At 35.1% G+C, this 21,515-nt stretch overlaps 1 protein-coding gene across 1 annotated transcript in view; it reads right to left on the minus strand.

The window, feature by feature from the left end:
- The window catches only part of SAMSN1 (SAM domain, SH3 domain and nuclear localization signals 1), a 57,616-nt gene that overhangs the window by 23,096 nt on the left and 13,005 nt on the right, over nt 1-21,515 (minus strand). The window contains exon 2 of the mRNA XM_072614709.1: nt 2,115-2,186. Within this exon, the coding sequence (XP_072470810.1) occupies nt 2,115-2,186 (72 nt within the window). The remainder of the gene's footprint in view (nt 1-2,114; nt 2,187-21,515) is intronic.

Below are 21,515 nucleotides of genomic sequence, written 5' to 3' on the forward strand. Positions count from 1 at the left end.
TTTTATAGATCAGGAAGCTGAGGCAGAGAAAGGTTAAATGTCTTGCCCAGAGTCACAAATCTAGTAAATGTCAGGAGTCAGATTTAAATTCATGTCTTCCTGACTTCAGGTTCAGTTGTGCCTCTTAGACATTTTTATGTGCCTCTTAGACATTTGAGAATTCAATTTTTTCTTCAATTTTATGTTTCCTCATAAGAAAATTATTTAATATTAGTAAAATATCAGAAAACAGTTATATTAAAATACCTAATCTTTAGAGGCATTTTCTGACATGTTATATTAGTCTATATTTTATATAAAATTCTAGACTTGTGAAACTTCAGACTTGCCATACTTAATTTTAGTTACTAGTAAAGCTATTCTTACTTAATAAGTTTTTTTTATCACTCTCCTCCTCTGAATTCCAGTGGCCCTTATTGTGTGTACCACTTATTTGACACTTAAATACCAAATTGTAAATTATCTTTTTACCTACATGTTCTATCCCCACAAATTTATTGTGAGTTCTTTTGAGGGCAGGGACTATGTCTTAGAGCTGGAAATAGGATTGGATGATAGGGCTTTGTTTCAGATTAGGAAATTAAAAGACATTGATCGCAGTTGTATTCCTCTAAAGGAAGAGGGTAGTAACAGAGACTGATAGCATAGCAGAACTATTAGAGTTGGAGCTTTGTGTAAGATGGTGAAAGTCACCTAGAGAATTGCTGAGATAGTTGACTGATTATAGTTTCTTCATCCTCTGGGTCAAGGAGGGGAGAGAGTGGAGGTTTAGTAGTACCTGAGCTCCAGTATCATCTAGGGAAGAGGAGAGGTTCCAATGAGCTGATGGTGTATGTGTTTGAAAGAGTGGATGCATTTAACAATCCCACAAGTGTTGCACCCTGTCCACGGCTGGGGCAGGCACCATCCTCTTCTTCCCCTGGAGAAGTCTATTGGTTTATCTTCCTTGGGAAGGGTGAATTTGAGATCCAAGTGTGTCAAGGATAAAGAAGTACTCCTTCCTATTCATTCACTTCCCTTGAGTCATCATATCATTATTCAGGAACATCTTCACTTGGAAGCCAAATGAGGCTTGGTCATATCTCAGAAGACCAAATTTTAGACAAACTGGCTAAAAGAGCTCTAGACTAAGAATCAGGAGTCCTGGGTTCTAGTCTCTTCTCTAAAAGTAACTGATTCTCTCTAAAATAAATGTAACTTGTAAACAAGTTAGTCTCTAAAGTATTTTCCAGTTTTAATAGCTTGAATATTTTTTCATGATTTTTTAGAGTTTTATGAGGGTTTGCTTTAAGTACTCTTCCAGCCCCTTGAGCCAAAGGGTCTGTCTCTTTGCTATAACGGTACTTTCTAACTGAGAAGAATCAACTGAACTTAATATGCAGTTATCCAGAGTGATTATCTGGGGTAGGAACTTAGAAGTCCCCATACTTCTTCTCCTGGATTGGCCTAGTCAAGAGCTGCCTGTGGTTCCCATTACCTTCACCAGTGGGAACTAGTATTCTGGTATCTCATCATGAGGCAGTGACCATTCCTTCTGTTCCCAGCCCTCCCACTCCTCCATATGAATTTTTTTTCATGCTGCTTGCTCTGGGTATAATTTATGTTCTTTGCCCAGGTCCAAAAATTTTCTGATAATCTTTCTGGAGTATTTATACCCCATGATCTGGCAAAGTGCCTTGCACTGTTCTTAGATAATCAATACATATTTAAGTAATTAAAATTATTGTATTTTGAAAAAGCTATCAGGTAATATTTTAGGTTTTTAAAATTTTTGATATTATGTCTGTGTAAAAATCACAATAAATTTAAAAAGTTATTTTTTGGTAAGTATATTCACCATGCATAAACATGTATGATTAGAAAAATTAAGTGAGTTGTTCATGAATTGAAAAGGAAAGATAATAACAGCCTGATTGCTGTATTGGTTTCCACAAAATATTCCTAGAACCAAGAAATGTTTAGTATGTTTGATAGATCCTCTGAGGAGGGTTTACAAAATGGCACCAGCAAAATTAAACAAACATACAAAGAGACAGTGCAAAGGAGTTGTAACATACACTTGTGGTACATGCTAATGAGATCATGAATTAACTGAAATACAGAATCATACTTACCTCATTTGAATCTTCTGGTTTGGATACGGAATTGTTCCGGAAACGGTCAAAATTCCCAAAGCTGCTGCTGCGCTATAAATGAGAAAGGAAAATAGAAATAAACTTATCAGCTGGAAATTTAGTAATTTGAAAAATGACATAAAAGGTAGATTATAATCAGGAAGTTTTTCCCTTCCAAATGCTAGGACACCTTTTTCCCCTCTGAAAAATATGTTTTTGAATTATAAATATTACTACCACTTAATAAATATAATAAGCAAAATTTATTTATGAGTTTAGTGTTAAAACCTTTAGTTTTCTTATTAAGAATCAGGTAATTTATTTTAAATTTAACTTTAAAATTATTCTAACTAGGTGGAGTCAACTCTTTGTTAGAGAATTAATTTACAAATAAATTCAGTATATAAATACCTTAATCATCCCCTCTGTCTCCTCCACAATTTTTTCAGAGGTCAAGAATTCAGAATTCATCAAGAAATTTTGTCAATTCTGCCTACATTTATCAGAGAGGATGTTTTTAATATGAAGACATTTTGGAGAATAGATTTTTAAAGATTGCTTAGCTTGCTGAGTCCATGCCTTATAATTAACCTAATCCCTTACGCAATTTGGACATTAATAACCAACTCTACCATTATAGGAACCAAAGTATGGTAGCTATCCACATGTGTTCAGGTAATTTCAGAGAATAGTTTAAGACTGCCATTACCTAATACAAACCTCAGGGTTAATCAGAGCAAAATGTGGCAGCTTTCTAAAGTCAAAGAACAACCTAACTTTCCTTTAAAGACTTCACCCACATGCACTTGTCTTATTCCACATTAAATGCTGGTTTTTGTTTTCTCATTTTCTACCACAGGGATTTTAGATATACTTGTTGCTTCCAACTCGTTTTCTTAAGATCTTGGAATTAGGGCACAGATAATAGATTTAGACCTGGAAGGAAACTTAGAGAGCATTCCTTACACACACACACACACACGCACACACACACACATACATACACACACGTATATGTAAATAAGAGAAGAAAGACGAGTTTTAGAGGAATAAGCACAATTAGGAGACATGCTATGTAGGATGAACCAGCAGAATAGATGAGAATTTAAATAGCGATTAATATTGTCTTCTAACTGTTTAATTGCCTACGGCTCCTCTCTCTGAAGAAAAAAAAAGAGTACCTAGGAAGTAACTATATTTAGTAAGGTCAAATGTTACAAGAAGAGGTAGGACTGAGAAAAGACCCTCAGATTTGGCAATTAAGAGACCAATAACTTTGGAGAAGGAATTTTCCTTGAATGAAGAGGTTGGGAGAAACCAGACCATAAAGTTTGGAGGAATGAGAGGCAAAGAAGGTAAGACAATGAGTGCAGATGGTTTTTTCTTGGAAGCTGGCTGATAAAATGAGGAGAGATATAGAATGGTAGCTTAAAAACATGGAGGAGACTTGGACAGGTTTGAAGGCTATGGGAGAGAAACGAGTAGATGGAGAACTTGGAGATTCTAGAGAGGAGGGAATGTTTGAGGTTGCAATCTGCTAGAGTCAGAAGAAGGACCACCTCTTTTTCAGAGACTGAGGGAGAACAGAGAATTGATGAGTGTGTCAAAACATTTTGAGACAAAGGGGAAAAGAGGGAGATCACAGTAAATGGTTTAATTTTTCTCAGTAAAATAATAGGTACAGTACTCAGCTGAGAGGTGGAAGAGAGAAGTGTGGAGGCTTGTGCTGAGATTATTTGGAATAGTTTCTGATACAGAGAATCAGTCCATTTTAAGTCAGTTACCATAAATATGTTACTAATGAATTGTATGTTTCTCATGATTGTATGCTTTTTTCTACTCTGTTCACTAGTAATTTAGAAATAGAATAATCCAGGGCTGAGGTTTAACAAGAAATGAGTAGTGATAGGACAAGGGAACCCAGGGACCTAGCAGTAAATGCAACTTAGAGGGGAATTGGTTTACTATGGGATCGAGATTGGACAGAGAGGAAAGTGAAGTCAGAGCAAGAATGAGAAAGCAGTGTAGGTGGAAAAACTGGAGGTCTTCATGAAGGTGAAAGATAAGTTTTGGAGACGTGAGGCATAAGGGAGAGATTGAATTATGAAGTTTAGGGGTTGTCAGACATTTTGATTAAGAACCTGGAAGACTGGTTGGTAGTGTTGAGGTAAGTGACCTGTGTGTTATTGTGCTTGTAACTGAGGAGGAGTGCAGTAGTTCATGGGACTTAAACAGAGTAAACAAGTGGAGGGTTAAGGAGTTTAAGGAAATATCAATATGGGTGTTGAAGTAGCCTAGCATAGTGGCAGGAGTTGGGGAGGAGAAGAAGATTGGTGATCCAGGAGCTGAATTACATAAGAAAGTTGGGAAAAGGACCTGAAGATCTGTATACAAGACACCCTAATTTGAATAAAGCGAAAATTTTAATGAAGCTAACTTCAAAGGAAAATGGGTTGCTTTTTGATGATGGTAAATGGAAGGTCTGGAAGTAGCAACGAAAAGCAAGGAGTACTCTGATTCCATGTCTAGGACCAGTGTTAAAGGGTCTGTCCATGAAGACTTAGTCAGTAGTGGAAAGGATGCAGTGTCCTCTCTCCACTGAGCAGATCTCAGTGAAGGTTAGCAGAAGGAAAGCATGGTGGAGAAAAAAGGTCTAGAATGAAGAGAAATTTGTTTCCTATGGAATGGGAATCTTCTTCATTAGTTTAATTGTCCTAAAAATTTCTTGTTTTATTTTCAAATTAGTTGAAATTTAAAAGAAAAGATTCTTGAGAGCCCAATAGACAGAGTAATGAAATATATAGCCCCAAAGATCATAGTTATTTTAGACAGAATTAACTAGGTGGCACAGTGAATAAAGTTCCAAACCCTGGAGTCAGGAAGACCTTAGTTCAAATGCAGTCTCAGACACTTACTAGCTGTCTGACCTTGGGCAAGTCACTTAGCCAACCATGTTTGCCTCAGTTCCTTCAGCTGTATGAGCTGGAGAAGGAAACAGCAAACCACTCCAGTATTTTTGCCAAGAAAACCCCAAATGGGATTGTGGAGAGTTAGACATGACTGGAATGACTTAACAACACCTTTCACTGACTTGATATCCCTCCTGAATTTGTCCTTTGGCTTGAAGTGAGAGAAAAAGAAAGGAGCTAAAACGCAGAAAACACTGGAAGATACTAAATATTCTCATGTGGTACTTGTTAATCTAAATATGACTTTCTATAACATTTAATCTCTCTAAGTTGGCTTGTAGGAATGATGGCATTTCAAAGCTTTCTTTGTACTGTCAACTTTCTGATAACATGTTGGGGGCACATCTTGTTTCTTTGTGTTCACAAATCATGTGAGAGTAGGAAAGTCAGTTATTCCTTTTCTGGATGCTTGAAAAATCCTTCCATCTGGTTGGATCAGATGCCAAGGGCAGTTTTGTAATATACTGCCTCACATCTATTAAATATTAATAGGGGTTACAGAATTTTTTCTACTACCTTACATAATGCACAGGAGGGCACTAAACAGGCTACTTCAGCATTTCTCATACTAACATCTTCCATTAAATAATCAATAGTTACCACCCTTTAAAATGCATTCAACTACATTATATCTATAAAGAAAAGCAGATTTAGGAGCCAAGGGCTATGAAAGAAAAGGGCTATTACTTTTGGTTTTGTCAATCATATTACAAATTGTTGGACACCTAATTTGCTAATCTAGGATTATAATATGAAAAACATTTTTATTTTAAGAAAGCCAATTAAAGCAAATCTCAGTTGTTGAAAGATATTACCTTTATTTTTAAACAATAATTTATAGCCAAAAAGTTACAATCTGTCCATTCTTTTCATAATGTAAAATATTATTTGCATATCTTTTGACTTAAGTCTATGTATGAACTAAGAACAATGGATACATTTTTAGAATTACGTGCCTGTTGAGCTTCATACTTATTCAAAGCAAATTATGGTTGAACAAAGTCTATTTCTGGGATTACAGTGCATAATAAAGGCAAGTGCATTTTGGTTTCACAAATCTTGCATTTAACATACAGTTATTAGATTTAGCAAATATGTGGTAATAATTCTGCTCAAAACAAAAGTCTTCTTAAGCAAACTTTGAGCTTTTCTAAAGAAAATTGACCAAAGCGAAATTCATGTATTTTTTAATGTATCTCCCAGTTGGGATATCACAGTATATTCAACCTCTAACTGAAATAGTACAAATGTGTTTAATCCAATTCAATCAAAAATCATTAGGTGCCTCTTTTGCGTAATGCACTGTGTTGGATGCCAGAGCTACAGTTATGAAGCAGAACATGGTACCTGACCTCAATTGGCCTTACAACATGCTCCAGTCTCAAAAAAAAAAACAAACAAACCCTGAAACTACCAAAAATCCTTCAACAGGCTCTCTCATCCTCTTTGGTAAACTGTATATAGGGGGAAGTAGACTGAGACTAGAAAGTTAGAGTGACATCATATTATGGAGGATCTTGAGTGTCGAGAGAAAGGAATTAAACTTTGCTTGATTGCCGGTAAGGAGTTTTAATATTTAGTGAAGCTGACAAGATGAAGGGGACCTTAATGAATTGGAGAGTGATATGATCAAACATGTGCATTAGGAAAATCCTTTTGACAACTGAGTGGAGGATGAGTGGGGAGATAGTTATGGTGGAGAGACCAAAGAGTAGACTATTATAATAGTCTTAGATGAGAAATGATGAGGGCCTGTACAAGGATGATGTCAGGATCAGAGGAGAGACAAAGACATATGTGAGAGGTTTTATGAAGGTAAAGTCAATGGGTCTTGGCAACAAATTGGATGTGGAAGGTGAGAGAGAATAAGGAGTGACTATAACGTAGAAAATAGTAGAAAATTTAAGGGGAAGATAATAAGGTCAGTTTCATAAGTGTTAAGTTTTAAGTCTCGACAGGACATCTGTTTCAAAATGTACAAGATATGAGATATGAGGTGAGATATGAGATGGGTGTATGGGAGAGAAGTTAAGGTTGGACATCTAAAATGGATCATATTATATTTTAAGAGGTATTCATCATATGAACAAACATGAACAAACAATACACATTTTATCTGAGCTCTTATTTTATTTTCTGTTAGGTAATGTCCTTTGATTAGTCGGCTTTCAACATCTACAAAACCCTTTTAGGTGAAACACAAGTTTTTAAAAAGCGAGGTTTTAGAATGGAAATTCTGATATAATTTTAACTAGGGCAAGAATCACTATTGGGTCATACTGTTCCACTACACACATCATAGTAAGAATGAAATCAGAACTTCCTTTAGAGATTTTGATAGCTTATGCATTCCTTAGCCCAGCATGATTTAAGGGGCCAGGTAATTAATGCATAACTTCTTAGTTGTGGGTTGTGTTGAATTTGTTGCTATGGTAAAAGTTGCTACAGGGAAAAACAAAATGTCACAGACAATCTTTTCTCCAGAAATAGCCATTCTGCTTACCTTCCTCCATCCATACCACAAAACAGTGTAATCATTTAACACTGAGGCAATCTTAACACATTTTTTAATAGTTTGCTGAATTTGTTCACACTGTTTAAAAGATATCTGTTCTTAAATTAGAAGAATTAAATCCTAAAATATTTTTGAACAAAAGTTGTCATGCTTATTAAGGTTTAAGATTTTAGTATTATCCAGTGGTATATGAGTACTATTCTGAAACAAAAAATTTAACTTAGAAAGCTTATATTAATCCATATTTTCTATGTAGTATTTAAAAGAGATGATAATTTGATATAAGACAGCTAAGACTTTATTTTGTCAGTATATTTCAAAACATTGGAGACATGTCTGATTCACCTGTGCAATTTTTTTCTTTGAAACAATGCATGCAACAATCACCCCAATATAGAAATGTTGCAGATAATATTTGCAAGCTAAAAATGGTTGTTTAGAAAAAATGTAATTGAAAATATTAAGTTCTTTTTAGTAGAGCCCAAACTATGATTCCATTTTCTTTTTTTTTTATTTGCTTTTCTTTTGAAGTCCTTGCCTTTAGTTGTCAACACTGATGAAAACACCAGTTGTGTTCTTCTGGTCTTTAGTTTCTTTAAGATGACTTCAATAATCTTATTGGCCTCTTCTAGTTTTCTCTCTTTTCTAATTCATTTTGTACGCCACTTCCAGAAGGCTAATGTTTGCATTTTAATTAATTAATTATATATGTGCAAAATATGCATGTATATGTATATACATATGTATATATGTTTATATACATAAATATATGTATATGTGTTTATATACATAAGTATATATTTATATATCAATTTATATTTTTATAACAATTTGCATATCAAATATATATATTTATATATCATTTTCCTTATGTGACTCTCCTGTTAAAAAATTATATGCAGAAAGAAGTTTAAATTTCTCAGTTTACCATTCAGAGATTTTGTCATGCCTCCTTTTTCTATACTTTTACATATTTCATTACTTTTCAACATTAATCTTTTACTTTAACTAGGACAATATCCCCTCCGTCCCCTAATTAGGTCAAGCTTCTCCTACATTCTAATATGGCATTCATGCTGTTATCCCTATCAGGGATGCCCTTTTTCCCTCTCGTCCAATTATCTAAATCTTACCCAATCTTCAATGCTCAGCTCAAGTGCTTTTTTTTTTTTTTACAAGGTCATCTTTCCCACCTCCAAAGTAAACTGCAGAAGTTTCTGACACCTTTGAGGACTCACTTGATTGTCACCAGTCTCAGCCTTCCTATGGTACATATGAGGATATTTCACTTAGAAACCAAAACTGCAAAAATATCCTCAATGCCTTTTCTGGGTTCTGACCTCACCCTTCTGCCTATTTTTTTCCTCTGTCTTAATCTTTTTGGCCTACTAGTTCTTTAAATTCAACATATACCATAACAGAACTCATGTCTTTCTCAAAAACTTCCCATTCTTCTATTTTAGTAGTTTCTGTGGTATATATATCCTTTCTACAATTCACATTTGATGTCTCTGCAAGTAGTGGTTTAGCTCCATGAACTTACATAGTGTGTTTGAGACTCTCAAGATTGACTTGGAAGAGTTAAGAGTTATGTCAAATTCAAGCCATGAATGAAATTTGTTCCCCCCTTCCTTTTTTTTTTTTGCCGTTTCCTGAGTTTTTGTTTGTTTCATGATCTTTGAGGTTCCTTAGATAAACATCCAATGAATGCTAACTGTACAAATTATTACCCTCTATGCGGAGGAGGAATAGGGTCCTAAAGTACACAAAAGTTTCAAAGACCCCAGTAAACACTATAAAATCAGGGCCAATAACGAGCCAGGAGGTGAGTCAAATCTTCATCCTATTTTCTTTTCTCTCTCACTTCTGTACCATTTTTAATGTTTAAACTTCCCAAAGTGTAAACTTGAGATCAAATAAAACAGATAAACCTTTTGTCCCCACCAATCACTTCTGTAGAACTTGTGGGAAATGAAGAAATTGTGGGAAGTGAAGAAAAAAGTGAAGAAATACCGTCAGAGATAGAATGATTTCTGTCTCTGAAGAGGGAACTGGGGATTCATTTCTGTGTCCTATGAAATAAGACCTGATCTACTGAACCAAAATAAAATACAATCTACTTTGAAATGCTTAAAAGAAAACAAACAATGCTCATATTTTCAGCCTTTCATAACTTATCAGAGGTCTCAAATAGTAGATAAAAATATCCTCCAATAATATTGCTTGCTCATGTCCATTCTGAGTATGGACTGTCTGCTCTTTGTTCCAGTGATGTAGCCTCCGACTTACCACACAATCACCCATTTAGAGAGTGGTGGCTACTAAATAGTGGAGAAGGGGGATAAGAGGGCTTGAACACTTCTTTTGAACTCTCACCTCCAATATTACTTAACTCATTGCATGAATCTTTCCTTTGCTCCTGTCACATCCTATCCTGTATCTGGGGCATGTTACATCCCTTTTCCTCACGAAGTTTCCACAGAGCAGGTACTATGTGACTGATAGTTACTATTCTCTGACTAGTTCCTGGTGCTTCTCAGGCACAAAAATATCTATTGAGTTTAATAGTATCTTACATTAATACTCATGTTGATACTTACTACTTTGAATTGTTACTTTACTTCATTTGGATGCATCATATTTTTAAAGATTCAGTCAACAAATCTAAATTTATAGTCATATAAAAATATTCTAAATCATTATTGACTAGAGAAATGCAGATTAAAACAACCTTTAGATATCATTTTACACCTATCAGATTGGCTAAACTGAGAGAAGAAGAAAGTGACAAATGTTGGAGAGGATGTGGAAAGACTGGGATACTCATTCATTGGTGAAATTGTAAACTGATCCAACCATTTTGGAGAATAATCTGGAATTATGCCCAAAGAGTTATTAAATCACCTATACCCTTCTGACCCAGCAATACCATTACTTCATCTATTTCCAAAGATGACTAGGGAAAAAGGAAAAGAACCTGTGTGTTCTAAAATGTTTGTAGTAGCTCTCTTTGTGGTGTCAAAGAACTGGACATTGCAAGGATGACCATCAATTGGGCAATAACTGAACAAGTTGTGACATATGATTGTGATGTGCTATATGTGTATATGATGTGCTGTAAAAATGATGTACTTAATGATTTTAGAAAAAAGATGGATAGACTTGCACAAAATGATGAAAAGCAAAATGAGCAAAACCAAGAGACTATTGTATACAGCAACAGCCATATTGTTTTAAGAATGACTTTGAACAAATATGTTATTCTGTCTATTACAAATACTAAATTAATTGCAAAGGACATACAAAGAAAAATGCTGTCTGCATACAGAGGAAAAAAATCTGATGAATAGAAATATGTATAGAATACTTTTACATAATACACATACATACATATGTATATGTACACATACAAACATTTACATATTCACGTATATGTGTGTATACCTATTTATGTCTAATGGTAGCCCTCTCTAGGGTGGGGGGAAGGAAGAAAAAAATTTACATGACAATTTTGTTGTATATTTGAAAGGAATAGTAAGTTGTGCATAGTAGATTTGCAGTTTTCTGTACAATTATTTTATTTTAATTATAGCATGTTATGAAAACGCTTATTTCATTCCATAAATTAAAAACAATAATTAAAAACATTAAGCAGGTGGCATGTGCCAGACCTTGTGACAGGTGCTGGAAATGCAAATACAAGATTGAAACAGCCTCCCATTTACAAGGATCTTACTTTCTGCTGGACAGATACAATGTGTTCACAGAGAAGTAAATATAGGATATATACAAAATAAATGCAGAGTGATCTGGATAGGAGGGGCACTAATAACTATAGAAGTCAGAGATGGTCTAAAAGTTGCTAGAAGGCAGAGACCATGGGTTGGTTGGTTTGTTTTTTTCTGTCACAGTAATGTACACCCAGTAGTAAGCAGGTACTTGTTGAATGATGAATCCATATTTCTATTATATGCAAATTCCTCTGATCTATTAAATAATAATATTCAGCCAGATTCAGTGGCATGCATACCTGTAATCCAGCTACCAGAGGGTTAAGACTGTTGGACTGCTCTGTATTTCAGTAAAGCTAAAATTAATTGGGTGCTTTTGCTAAGTCTATCATTAATATAATGAGTCCCCTGGAGCAGAGGGCCACCAAGCTGCCTGGGGAGGAGTGACCCAGGTTTGGAAATAGAGAAGGTCAAAGCTTCTGTGCCCGTTAGAAATAAGTGGTCCATGAATGACTTCTACACTTCCAGCCCAGAGAGGAGACCCAGTGGCAAAACTGATAATAATTATTATTATGAAACAATATTCCAAATAATAATTTAACTGTATCCACATCATTCCCAAGCACATAAATTGTGTCTTGATAACTTATTCAAGAAAAAATAAGCTCTCTGAAAGTAGGGACAGTTTTGAGGAGTATTTTTTTGTCTGCTTATGCTGAAAACCTAACAGTGCTTTGGTCATAAAAGGAATTTAATGAACATTGAATTGAATATTAAATGTCTATTCCCATCTGATTCACTTTCTTAACCCAATGTATTCTTATAAACGCTACAGTGTTCTTTCCGTTGTACCACCCTTCATGCCATTAGATTAAAATTTATATCATTGTCACACTCCTAATTACAAAATTGATTTTATTGTTACTTTTGCAAGTACCTACGGTCTTTCCTCATGCCAATAATTAATTCAAAAATATGTTGGGGAGGCTCAGTAGAATTAACTATAAACAACCATACATGCACACATACATATCCTGAAAGGAGAAAGATTGTTGCCTAAAAAGATTATGATCAAAATAATATAGAACTATTCTTAGCAACATGAATAAAATAATATCTTCTAATATTTCAAAATATAGCACCTTGTGTTTTTCCCCTCCCTGGAAACAGAAAGAAAAACCTTGAAAGAAAATTGACAGAAATAGATAATGTAGAAGTCAGTTCTTTTAAAAAACTGATTAATACAATTTCAAGAACTAAAGGGACAAGGTTACCGAAATATCCATAGCGTCCATTTATTTAGCACTTTATATCTATCTCTAAATTCAATAAACACTTATTAAATGCCAACTGTGCATGAGGCACTGTGCTAAGCTAGAGAACTATGCATACATTTTCAAATTTGACTCCTAACAATCCTATTAGGTAGCTTATAGAATTTAGAGCTTTGGCTTATAGACTTAGAGCTGGAAGAAACACTAAAAGTTATTTAATTTGCTCCCCTCAACTTAAAGATGAGAAATTTGCTGCACACAGAGGTTAGGGTGATTTGCCTGGGGTCACACAAATATTATAGTAAGAGTGATTCAGGATTCAAATGTAAGTCATTTGACTCCAAATGCGTCTCTTTTTCCAGTTTTGTTATCCACATTTCACAGATGAGGAAACCAAGACTCAAAGAGTAAAAAACTTGTACAGATTCTTATACTTAGTTCATGGCAGACCTGTTACTAGAATTCCAATTTCCATCTTCTAACACCAGATAGAATGACAGACACTACACTATTTCCCACATATTGACTCATCATGCTATCTAGGGATCTAAACTTGAGCCTCATGGGGAATTGTAGACACTCAATTCATCAAATGCTATGCTCAAGATCCTGAAGAATTTTTTATCTTTATAAATATTTTCAGTTAAACCATTAAGGAAATAATAACAAATACCTTAAAGAAGACTGCGATAGCCCGTTACTAACCATTGCTAGGAAAGATAGTAAATAAAGTAGGAAGAAAGTGATATCTTCCCCCAAATGAGTTCCATTTTAAAAAGTTTCCCAACAATTAGTAAGGCAAAAATCTTTTCAGTCATTTCTATTAGAATTAAAATGTCCTCCAAACTTGCTTAGACTCTGAAAACTCAAAAACCTTTCCAAAGTTCTTCTGAAGGCACATTTTAGTCATACAGGGATACCCTTGAACACCAATAGTGACAAACAATAAGCTAATTATTTTTTTAAAAAGTTTTTTTTAAAGTAGTTTTTATTACTTTTAAATGAGTCTGCTTGATGCATGATTTTGGTATCCCTGATTAATAGTCACTGAAAGCTCAGGCTGTGGAGTTGTAATGTTTCTGGAAGCTTCCTTCCAGCAAAGCTCAGCTATTAATTCAATGGCACATGTCAGCTCAGCAAAGCAAGGTCACTCTTCTGCTTCAAGGGGAACCTTTTTAGAAATAATAAAACTGACAGAAAGTCCCTTTTTGCATGCTTTATGTCACCAGAGGTTGAGTACTGCAGTTAATATCATAGAGCTTATAAACATTCCCATCTCAGGCAGCACCCAGTGCTACTAGACTTAGGGATTTAACCTTTTTTTTTCTTCCCACTAAGATTAGACATGTTTATGGGGGAAATATACAATCTGTAATCCTAAACAAGAAAAGAATGAGTAAGAATAATAAAAATAAATCTTTCGTTAGGTTATTTGGAGGAGAAATTTAGGACCTACAACTTTTTTTTATTATGAATAGTGAAAGTTTTCTTTGCAGACATTTTATTTGGATTCAAATCCATAGATGTTTCAATTTATTGGGACTTGGTTAGAGCATGAGAATCTTCTTGCTTCAGTGGAACTGCTCATTCCTCTCAATCAGATGATAATAGATTATACTATCTTATTTTTAGAAATAATTGTTAAAATATAAAAATGAAGAATGTTTCATTGGTAAACTATTTCAATATTTGCTATGTAAATGAAGTTTTTACTACATTGGCATAGTAAAAACCATCCAAGCTTTTTCTTACTGCTGTATTCTTTTCAATGTCCTCACATAAACTCTCAAAAGAAAATAAAATCAGCACACTATAGGCTTTCTTCCAGGCCACTTAATTCTCTAGATACCAAGATAACACTTGGTATATTTATGTACTATCCTGTCTTTATCTATCATATATCTCTTGTTCGCATATATTTGTTTGCATTTTCTTCTATCCTGTTAGACTGTGATCTAGTCAAAAGCAGGGAATTTTTACACACACACACACACACACACACACACACACACACACACACACACAAACACTGTGTATATGTCTATATCTATTCATTAAATTGGAGATATCCCTGAGAAAGCGTAGTGAAACCCACTCCAGGTCTATTGAAGCAAGTAGTCTTATTCCTTGAAATCCGTTGTCATATCTACCACTGCCACACTCTAAGTTCACTACTTATAGGGAAGGTACAAAGATTTGATGACTTTTTGCTAGAGACAGAAGCATCTCTTACTATTCTCTTAATTGTTCTAAGAGTTTGAGAATAGCCTTGGGGATCATATTCTTAAAATGAAAAGAAACACAAGGTAAGATAAAAGTGTTAACTGACTCTAATTTCTGGGTACTATATTTGGCCAATTTTAAGGTTATATTGAACATTGTATCTGTCACTGGCTGAAGTCACTGGGCAGAAGTCAACAGGGATTCTTAAACAGAGGTAGGTATTTTTTGTCATAATGGAGTTCTCTTGATTTTGAATCTAAAATTGAGAGAGGAGTACTCTCTTTCTTTGAGTCATCAATAACTAAGGGAGTTTTGTTCAATTAAACTGTCTTCCTGCTCTTGTGGCAAACTTGCTCACACTATCAAGAAAAGTCGACACATAAATAGCAATATTTTGCAATGTCTTAGGTTTCTTTTCGGAACTGGCGACACAATTGATATTATCAGTTCTTTAATGAGACAAACCAAAATTGCAAAGCTGGTTATTTTTTTGTCCTGCAGAACATGTAAGTTAAAGTCAAGAGCTAAATCAATATGCATATATTTTAAGTACCAAGGGAGAGCTATTTGGTTTAATGGAAAATGCTGTGCCCAGAGTCAGGAAGACCTGAGCTCAAATTTGCCCTCAAATACTTACTAGTTGTGTGACTCTAGCAAGTCACTTAATCCTATTTACCTCAGTTTCCACATCTGTAAAATGAGCCAGAGAAGGAAATGGCAAACCACTGCAGTATCTTTGCTAAGAAAAACCCCAAAGGATGTCATGGAAAGTTAGGCATGACTAAAAGAAAAACATCTGAAAGCTGAAGCAAATGCTCTAAATTCCCAGTTCCTCAATCTATTTAATTCTTATGACCTACTCCTCTACTCCACCTATTTACACACAGAGATGCTCACTTACAAGATCTTACCATCTGCTTGCTTCCTTACCCCATCCTTCTCAATCCTACTCCCATCAATGTCCCACTGTGGTTTTGCCTACCTCTTTCACTGAGTCTTCTCCAATATCCACTACCTAAGGAACAGATTCCTATCATCTTAAACATTTTCTTATACCTTCCATCATACAGTATTCACTGTGATTTAACTACCTTCGGATGACATTTCTTCCTTTGCCATTTCCTTCTCCAGCTCATTTTCCAGATGAGGGAACTGAGCCGAATAGAGTTAAGTGACTTCCCCAGGGTCACACAGCTATTAAGTGTCTGAAACCAGATGTGAACCTAGAAAGATGAATCTTCCTAATTCTAGTCCCAGTTTTTTTTTAATCTAATGTGCCACCTACCTATCTAGTGCACTTGAGGGAGCATCAATACTTGTGTCAAAGTGCCCTGGTATGAGGACAGAAGTTGAGGTGATAAAAATGATGAATCTTTAAGATTTATCTGTGGTTCACAATGACTTGAATTGGGCTTTATAAAGGGGTGAGAATATGCTAACCATTAAAGAATATGTCTAGGCAAAGTGTTAGCGAGAGAGAAGACTGTTAAGCGAGGCACATACTGAGACTATCTGAGGTCCTTCTTCATCTAACCTTGTAGTGACATTCCATGAAGAACTATGAGGAGCTATAGGGAAATAGGAAGGGCCTGGATTGAAGAGACAGAGATGATGACATGAGTGAAGGGGAGTGGCTACTTCATTCAATTCCTCAACAAACATTTATTAAATACCTCCTTTGTGCAAGGCACTGTCCTCAGATTTGGGAATGCAAAGATAAAAATGAAATTAGTTATCTTCAGAGCTTACATTTGACCTCAATTGTTAAAGATATACAGAGATAAGTAAATACAAAGTAATTTGATAAGAGTTAGAACATTAGAAACTGAGGGACTCAAGAAAGGATTCAGTTTGTCCATTGAGCTTAATTGAGCTCCTAGGAAGGAGAGAAGAATGCTGAATGGCAGAGATGAGAAGGAGAATTATTCTAGGAATGATTGTGGACAAGCGTTTGTGAATACTAGAAGGGAACTGGCATTTATTAAGTGCCTGCTTTGGCCGAGGCACTGTGGTAAGCACTTTACAAACGTTAAGTCATTTGAACTGCACAACTGCCTATGCTATTATTCTTATTTTACCAGTTGAAAAAAATGAGGCATAGATTCAATAACTTGCCCACAGTCATAGAGCTGGAAGGTATTTGAAGCTGGATTTGAACTTAGTTCTTCCTATCTCCAGGCTCAAAGTTCTATCCACAATGCCACCTGAGGCAGTGGGGTGCACGGAGGAAATAGTATATGGAGTTCAAGAAAAACTAGCAATTCAGTTTGCTTGTGACATAGACATAAGGAAAGAAAATATTGTAGATAAGATTGGGAATGGATTGAACCCATGTATTACAAAGGGCCTTCAATGCCAGTGTGAAGAGTCCAGATTTCATCCTAGTGGAAACAGGAAATCACTGGTGATTTCTGTGAGAAGGAGTGACATGGTGCCTTGATTATTTTAGCAGTGAAATAAGTAAATGTTACATTAGGTGATAGCATGGGAACTTTCATCACCTCTCTTTCAATTATTGGATCTTCCTGGAAGAGGCACATTTTTCTTCAAGAACAGTTGTAAGATGCAGAAATTGATGGACCTACCTACACAAATATCACTTCATCTACTATATTGGTCAGCTTAAAAACCTCTTTTATCTTATTAAGTAATTCTTTTAAAGTTATATATTTTTTCAATCCCTTTTCTTTCCCTTTCACTGCAACCTTCCTCTCTTGAACCCTCCAATATTCCAGTTTGTAACTAAATGCAACAAATTTTCACATCATCCACATCTGCAAAATTTATGTCTCCTTATGGATAACATCATTAGTCTTTTGGAATTTTGGGTAGTTATTTTACTGGTTACAGTTGCTAATTTTATCAAAGTTGTTGGTCTTCATATTATGATCATTGTTTAAACTGTTCTCCTGATTCTATTAACTCCACTCTGTATCAATTCATAAAAATCTACTCAAATTTCTCTAAAACCATCTCCATTATTTCTTAAAACACAACTGTATTCCATCACATTTAAGAAACATGATTATTTCCATCATCCCCCAATTTATGGACACCCCCTCAGATTCTCATATTTTGCCATCTGAGAAAGATTTGTGCATATTTTTGTACATCTTTAGAGGAAGAAAAAAAATTTGTTTTGCTTAATCCTAATCCCTCCCTTAATCTAACCCTCTCAAATTCTCTCTTCTCGCTCTTTTCCTTTCCTTCCTGTTTCTTCATTGTGTGAAATGTATTTCTGTATCCAACTCTATGTGTTCTTCCCTTCAATCAATTTAGAAGAGAGAAGTATTCAACTGTCAGCTGTTTCTCCCACCCTTCCTCCTTATTTGTTTAAATGTCTTCTCATGTAGCCTGATTATGGGACATAATTTTCCCTAATCTTCCTTTACCTTTTCCCTAGCCCAACGTATTCCTCTCTCCCTCTTTCAATTCTTCACTTACAACTGTCAATGTATAACAGAACTACTACCAGATGTTGTCGTCTAATTAGATTACTTCTGTGGCCCTTGATGATGACATAGTCCAGAGGTGGCAAATGTGGCATTTCTGAATACAAGGAGTTAATTATTGTTTAGTCCCTTATGGTTTTTCATTCATGTTTACTTTTTCTATATTTGTCTTAACTCTTGTGAGTTTCTATGAAGCTATATTCTTTCACCTTGAATACTTGTTCCATATTCTATTTCACTGAAGATCCATTTTCCCCCCACATTGAATAATATTAGTTTTTTTTTTTTTCTGAGTAAGTTACCTTTGACAGCAAGACTATAATCTTTGTCTTCTTGAATATCATATTCCAAACTTTTCAGGGAGTATGGGATGCTCAGAGATAACTAGCAACTCTGATATGAGGACTTGCCAGCCCTTTTCAGGCCTACTCATCTACCTTTCACTCAACTCTCACTGGTGGATCTGAGAAGCTGTGTCATTGTGCCATGGCCACATCCTAGTAAAACTGTCTTGGCAGACAGCTAAACCAGGTTGAGGACAACTGACAGGCCTCAAACCCATCAATGAGTTAGGGAGATGTCTACTCAAACATGTGAAGACTTTCCCTAGTGGAATGGGTAGATGAAAACAATTCGTTCTAATGGCCATGAAAGCAGCTGAAGCATGAATGCTTAGATCTTGGTCAGACATCAAAAACATGAAGGTCATCCACTGCATCCTGGCCATCATGAGTCATCTTGACTTTTGTCCTGCCACTGGACTTTGACGGCTCTAGAAGAAAAAGTCAGGCCAACAACTTTGGAGAACTTTGCCTCACTTAAACCCAAATCATGCTCAGGTCAAAATATCACTCAACATGTCATGAAGTCATTGATTCTCTTTGAAAATAAAGAACAAATAACAATAATTACAAACTTTCCACTCTTTTGTACTAGTAGCTGCTAAATCGTGTATAAGTCTAACTATGGCTTCTTGGTACTTTCTGTGTGCTTAAAAGATTTCTTTCTTCATCCTGGATGTTCAGGATTTGGAATATAATGTGTTTGGTATATTTCTAGGGTTTTCCTGGTATGGATCTGGAACCTACAATTGCCTTAGATGCGCAGCCTCTCATCGATGACCAGAGAGCTCTTATCTCTACACTTCTGGGGAAAAATGACTTGCCATGATTTTTTTTTAATTTGATTTTTCCCATCAGAATTTAGTCTGGTGTATTGAAAGGAAAGACTTTTTTTTGTAGGGAGGAGTATGGTACAGAGTTCACTATACTGCTTTCTGCTACCCTATCATCTGGTCTCTATCTTCTATGATTAATTCTTAACAGAAAATACTGTTGTTTTAAACTTTTTTTAACTTTTCTTAAGGCCAGTCTACCTAACTCCTTAACACTCTGAACAGAATAGAAATAAACTTACTTGAAAACTGTGATTTGGGAAATTTAGATATGCAGAGAAGGGACTTAATTCCATTGTTAAAAAAAAATCAGCAGGTATAATGAAATCACTTAACTCCAAGGTAAGGCAAAAAAATTTTTTAAAAGATAAATGTGTGCCATTTAATTACTTTGAACAGATCTAGTATATTGATAGATTGGGTAGAAACTTGATGTTTATATAGGACGTGTTCCTGTATAAGAAGATTATATTGTCATTGCAAGAAAAGAGATGTATTTCTGTCATTATTATCAGTCATTTTGGCTTCCAAACTTCTCATAAGTATTTCAATATTGTATCAGAGTCTTAGTATGACCAGTCTTTTCAGTCCATAATTGGCATGAACTTCTTGCAAAAGATTTTAATCATAGGTTCATATTCTGGGAAATATCAAATCTAAACCTTATAGAGGAAGTATCAGAATAATTTAATTTATAGATTAAATAGTGAAACGTATCAGTCTTCAAGCTTAAAGCTTTCTTTCTGAACTGTTTTGTATAAACCCAAAGTTATTTTACCTCTTCTTCTATCCAGGACAATGGTGAAAAAGAAATCAAAATTCCAGAACCTTTAGTGTCACAACAGAAAGTGTTTTTTGTCATGGCTGTTGTAGCTTTAGCGGAAATTAAATGTATGAAATTTCCCACAAACTTTAATTTCTAGTAATTAAAATCATAAGAAATAAATGAAAGAAAAAGTATCTACCCATTTCATAATATAGAGAAAATATTTAGTTCTTCTGGTCAGTCAGCTACTTCAGTATGAAAATTCTCTAAGATGAGGGTTACTATGAGTTTATCATCATACGAATTCATGAAGGAATGTATCTGTCACTTAAGGGATAACTAAGTGATACAGAGGATAGGGTGCTGAGCCTGGTGTCAGAAAGACCTGAGTTTAAATCTGATCTCAGGCAATTACTGGTTGTGTGACCCTGGGCAATTCATTTAAGCCTATTTGCCTTAGTTTCCTCATCTATAAAATGGGTTGGAAAAGGAAATGGCAAACCATTCCAATATCTTTGCCAAGGAAACCCTCAATGGAATCATGAGGAGTTGGGCATGACTGAAACAACTGAATGACAATAATAAATCTGTCATTCAGAAAGAAAAAGCTTTGAAAATCAACAGAAGCTTAATATGAAGTTCCATATGAAGGGCTAAATGATCTAGAAATAATAACTTGGAATATCTTTATATGTGTCTATACTTGTAACACATACTTATAAAAAGTGGCTTATTGATTTTTTCCCCTCCCCTCCACAGCTGAATAAAACTGATGAATAAACGAACTTGATCACTTTCTGTATCTGTGGTCTCTCATCTCTCTGCACCAAGGAGAAAAGTAACAAATATTTCCTTGCTTCCAGCCAATCAAATAAAATTGGAGGACTCCAACACTTTTATCACTGTGGCCTCTATTTGTCTAAGTGACTGAGCTGTAGTACTCACAGAGCTAGAACTAGAATCTCGATCTCCTGATTTCTAATTCTGCTCCTACTTTATCTCAGTCCTTTTGTGCAAAATATTCAAAGGGATTTTGAAGAAAACATTGTTCTTAGATGGAACATAACTCAAAAGTGCTAGACTTCAAAATCTTTGAAGAAATGAATTCATACTGGAGTTTGCCACTTTCAGACAAATCTATATGTTTTCTTGGTTAAATTATGAAAACCACGTAGCCCAACATGATTATATTTTTACCTTAGCTTTCAGAAACTCAAGAGCCAAATTCATGATCCAGGCAATCTGGTAGCGTGATAGTATCTATTCTTTCTATTTCTTTGAGAGAGCCTCTGTCACA

The sequence above is a fragment of the Notamacropus eugenii genome, chromosome 5 (assembly GCF_028372415.1).
Source record: "Notamacropus eugenii isolate mMacEug1 chromosome 5, mMacEug1.pri_v2, whole genome shotgun sequence".
In the NCBI taxonomy this organism is placed as follows: domain Eukaryota; kingdom Metazoa; phylum Chordata; class Mammalia; order Diprotodontia; family Macropodidae; genus Notamacropus; species Notamacropus eugenii.